This window comes from Herpailurus yagouaroundi, unplaced genomic scaffold, assembly GCF_014898765.1.
Source record: "Herpailurus yagouaroundi ecotype Mexico unplaced genomic scaffold, PumYag 208, whole genome shotgun sequence".
Lineage (NCBI taxonomy): Eukaryota > Metazoa > Chordata > Mammalia > Carnivora > Felidae > Herpailurus > Herpailurus yagouaroundi.
Genome location: NW_024412439.1, coordinates 11,030,629 through 11,034,879, shown reverse-complemented (window position 1 = coordinate 11,034,879; position 4,251 = coordinate 11,030,629). Strand labels below are relative to the sequence as shown.

General features: G+C 61.2%; 1 protein-coding gene and 1 long non-coding RNA gene across 3 annotated transcripts in view; one reads left to right on the top strand and one right to left on the bottom strand.

The window, feature by feature from the left end:
* Positions 1–4,049, bottom strand: part of PLD2 (phospholipase D2) — an 11,287-nt gene extending 7,238 nt beyond the window's left edge. The window contains exons 1-9 of the mRNA XM_040453475.1: positions 3,888–4,049; positions 3,666–3,796; positions 3,409–3,551; positions 2,902–3,007; positions 2,747–2,812; positions 2,558–2,616; positions 2,301–2,393; positions 2,057–2,209; positions 1,402–1,551 (exon numbers count right to left, since the gene is read on the bottom strand). Coding sequence (XP_040309409.1) covers positions 1,402–1,551; positions 2,057–2,209; positions 2,301–2,393; positions 2,558–2,616; positions 2,747–2,812; positions 2,902–3,007; positions 3,409–3,551; positions 3,666–3,796; positions 3,888–3,996 — 1,010 coding nt within the window. The 5' untranslated portion in view covers positions 3,997–4,049. The remainder of the gene's footprint in view (positions 1–1,401; positions 1,552–2,056; positions 2,210–2,300; positions 2,394–2,557; positions 2,617–2,746; positions 2,813–2,901; positions 3,008–3,408; positions 3,552–3,665; positions 3,797–3,887) is intronic.
* LOC121016056 (uncharacterized) overlaps positions 3,394–4,251 on the top strand; it is an 11,736-nt gene continuing 10,878 nt past the window's right edge. For both annotated transcript variants that reach the window (XR_005784084.1, XR_005784085.1), the window contains exon 1: positions 3,394–3,501. This is a non-coding gene — a long non-coding RNA (uncharacterized LOC121016056). The remainder of the gene's footprint in view (positions 3,502–4,251) is intronic.

Genomic DNA, 4,251 nt, shown 5'->3' with positions numbered 1-4,251 from the left:
AAAATAAAATAAAATAAAATAAAATAAAATAAAATAAAATAAAATAAGAAAGAATCTGAATGCCTAATCTCTAACACACACATTAAGTGGGGAAAAAAAAATAAGCCACAAAAGTAAGTTCATGATCTCATTTACATTAAACCAAACAGTAATGTATGCGCATAAGCCTATGAAAGTGTACAGGCCGAGAAAGGAGAAGATACACAGGACTCTGTTGTGAGGGTTATTTCTGGGGAGAGAGCTGGGCTGTTGGGTCTTGGGCAGACGTGAGGCCAGGGAGTAAAGGGCTGGGCAACAAAGGGGAACTTAAGTTTTTCACTTATTGTGCTTCTGCGTCGTATCGTTTTGGCTTTTGAATAACAAATAGTATGATGGTGAAGAGTGGGGTCTTGACCCAGGCTGCCTGGGTTTGAATCCTGCTTCCACTGTCTACAAGGTGTCGGACCTTGGGCAAGTTCCTCAGCTTCTCCTTGCCTCAACATTCTCATCTGTAAAGTGGACACAGCACCTGTGCCTGCCTCGTCGGGTTCGCGAGAGGGTTTAATCATACTTAGCGTAGCTCCCAGCACGAAGTGAGAACTACGTAAGTATCAGCTATTAGTTCTTATGAAACAAATGAATGTCAACACCGCCTCCAAGAAAAAAAATCCTTCCACCACTCCCTCCTGCCTATGATGAAGTCCAACCGCTTCAGCTTAGCACTCGGGGCACACCCAGGCACTGTCAACCCCCAGACTGTTCTCTGGCCACTCCTCCCCCCCCCACCCCCCCGCCAGGGTCACCAAACATGCCAGCCTGCTTCTTCTAGCCTCGGTGCACAGGCTAGTCTCTGCTTTCTTCCTAAGGCCAACCTCAGGGTCACTGCCTTCTGCAAGGCAGTCCTGACATCCCCACGGGGGGCGGGGGGGGGGGGGGATGTTCCCCCGCTGTGCCCGGTACCCTGTATCTACCACCGGAACGGCTGGAAGTTACCATTGTTTTGTGACTGAATCACCTACTGGGTTGTCTTATTCCTGCCGCTGGGCCTGGCACGTAGTAGGTGCTTAGTAAAACGTGTATTGGACGAACGAGTGAATCACAGAGATTTTAAGAGCTCATAAGGCACACAGAGAGCCAGTGTGATAAAAGGCAGTTAAAAAGGTCACAGGAGGTCAGAGAGGCCAGGGTCGGAGGAGATGACTGGAGATGACTGGGTATGGGGGTCAGAGAGATCAGAGGGAAGGCAGATAATCAGTGCGGTTAGAGGTCAGATGGTCAGGAAGACTGGAGAAGTCAAAGGGGGAGGGTGTCGAAGCCAGAATGGGTCAGAGGAGATCAAAGAGGACCAAGGAAAGGACTCAGAAAACACGGAGAGGGTCACGAGGCCCACAGACAAGCTCCGAAGGGACGGCAGTGTCTCACCACCGGGCCAAGGTCCTGGGCCGGGGCGGGGCATAGCTGTCGTGACGGTGCAGCTGTATGAAGTCTCTTCCCGGGCCCTGGGCCAGCTCCGTGATCTCCTGGCCCCACCACCGTGCCTGCCGGTAGCTGCCACACTTGAGGATCAGGGACCTGAGCAGGAACAACGAGATGGACCACAGGCTTCACCCTTCGTGCCCCGGCCTCGCCCGATACATCCCTCTTTGTCTGTCCCTTCTCTCCCGCTTCCTCCCTTAGTCCCTAATTCACCACCCCACCCGGACAAGGCAGGCGTGTGCCTCGCACACAGTTAGGTCACCGGCACAGCACGGAGTTTGGCACCCGGCACTCGGGGGGTTTGCTCGAAGGAACGAACGAATGAACGAATGAATGAACGGAGCGCCCTTTCTTTTATATCGGGAGTCCCTCCCCCAAGCTTGTACTTGACCCCCTCTCTCTGGGCCTAGGTTCTAAGAGCAGTCCCAGGCATGTGGCCAGACCAGTTCTCTGGTTCCAAACCAAGGCCGGCTCGAGGGGGGGGGGGGTTGGATGGGGGTGGGGGATGGGGTGGAAACGCTTCCTTTCCTTCCACTCACTGCCCCCCCACCCAACGCTCTTGGCTCACCAGGTGTCCGTCTACACCGGCTGGAGGCCTTACCTGTGGGAGGTGTCGATCCTGACCCCGTACCGCGTCTCAGTGCTCCGTTTCCCCACCTGCACCTCGAAGCCAGGGTCAAAGAGCTGAACAAAGGAGATGGCGCCCGTCTCGAGGCACAGGTACAGCAGGAAAGAGTCCTTCACCACCAGCCACCTGGAGCGGGAGGGCTCCGTCCGTTCCTCCCTGCCCACGGCATCTCCTTCCTCGCCCCCACCGCTGCCCCGCTGACCGCTCCGGGGCTCACCTCTTGGACCAGCGGTAACACACTTGGTCCCGGCCACAGCAGGTGAGGCCAGGAACTCGGTGGCCGCCCGAACGCTTCCGGATCACTCCTTCCCTGTGGGCAGAGTCGGGGAGCGGGCGTGGGGTGGGGAGATGCCCGAAGAGGAATCCGGATGCCCGCCGCGCCCCCGCCCCTGCCCGGGCACTGCTTTCCCTATCCTCAGGCAGGGAGGGATCCGCGGGTTTGCCCGTGGCCCGCGCGGGATGTCGCACACTCACAGTCCTTTGGAGCCAAGGTCTGGGATGAAGGAGAGCTGGCTGACTTCCAGGAACTCCGTCTGCCGAGGAAGACGAAGGCTCAGGGGAGAGACTCTGGCTTCCAGCCCCTCAGACCCCACGGGCCGGGGTCCTCTGCCCCCCGGGGGTCTGATGAAACTGCCCCCCCTAAAGCCAGCCCCTGGGCCTTACCATGGCGTGGTAGTTGCGGTAGAAAGACATGGTCAGGAGGCGGTTGAGGTAATTCTCCAGGTATTTCTGAAGCAGGGACAAGAGACAGACACAGATGGGACCGGAGCCATGGGCGCACGAAAAGCCTTCCCGGGCGGTCCGGCGTCGGGTCGCACCTGTTTGCTGGACGCGTGTCTGGAGGAGCCCTCGGGTCCTGCGCGAGGCAGAGAGGGCATCTCGCGGTTGGCGGCTTCTCCGGCGGGGGGATGGGTGGTGGCAAAGCTGCGGAGGCGAGGCGGGAAGAGGGTCAAGTGGGAGCCAGGAAGCTGAGTGCCTGGATCCCTGAAGCACGAGACCGGGAGGCTTGGGGGAGGCCCGGAGGCTGGCAAAGGCCCCCTATCCTGAGACCGGAGATGCGGGAAGCTGCCAAGGGCATTTTGGGCGCCCCGCCCAGCTGAGATACTGGCACAGGACCACGGACAGGGAGAGCCGAGCTGGGAAGGTTTCCTGGTAACCGGGGTCAGGGAAGGGCCCCCCCCCCCCCACCACCAGGGGCCAGAGCTGGGGCAGGAAAGGAGCTGGGGCAGGGAAAGGGTGCGACAGGCAGAAAGCAGTGGTGGCGGCTGGGGCAGGGACAGGATGGGGCACCGCCTTCCCGACAGGAAGCAGACGGGTCCCCTTACCGGGCCAGAGGGAGCAGACTCATCAAGACTTTGTGCCTCAGGAGGTCCCGGTGCAGCTCCTGGAAATGACGGAATTTCTTCTTGGTTGTCCAGGTAAAGGCGCCGTGAGTCAAGCGGACGGAATACAGAGTGCAGGTTCCCACCTGGGGGCGGGAGGCACTCAGCGGTTGTCCCCTGGCCGGGTGGCAGCGCCCCCTCCTCCCCGACCTCCGGGCCGGCCCTGCCTTTCCCCACGTCCCCAGTGCCCGGCCAGCCACCTTGGATCCGCTGGTGTATCTTTCGGTTCCCACCACTCGGGCTGTGACGGGCACCCCAGGGGCGAACACCAAGGGGTGCATTTTCAGAGGCTGCAGGTCGTAGATGGCCAGGAAAGGATGCATCCGGTCAGCTGGGAGGAGAGAAGGTGCGAGAATGTGAACCCCAGGAGGTCCCGGCCGCCCCCCACCCCGTCCTCCCCCAGGGCCGTCCCCCCTGCCTACCTGGGTCCTCCCCCTCCCTCAGAGTGTCCAGCTCGTCGGGCTCCATCTGCAACTGGCTGGAGTCCAGCTCGCCCCCCGCGGGGAAGAGGCTCTGGGGGGTCGCCGCCATCCTGGGCGCAGGGGGAGGCCTCAGGGAGGTGCCGTGCCCTGCAGAACCCGGGCCCCCCACCCTCCCCACCTCCCTCGCGCGCCCTCCTTCCCCTTCGGTCTGCAGCGCCCCGCCGACCCGCCTTGACCTCCACCCGGTCCCCGGGTCCCGCATCCAGGATGCCTCAGCCCCGCCTCCCGTCCCGGCCCCGGCGCGCCCTGGAGCTCCCGCCGGGCCCGCGGGGCCCCGAGCCGGGGCGGAGCGGAAGCCGGGGCG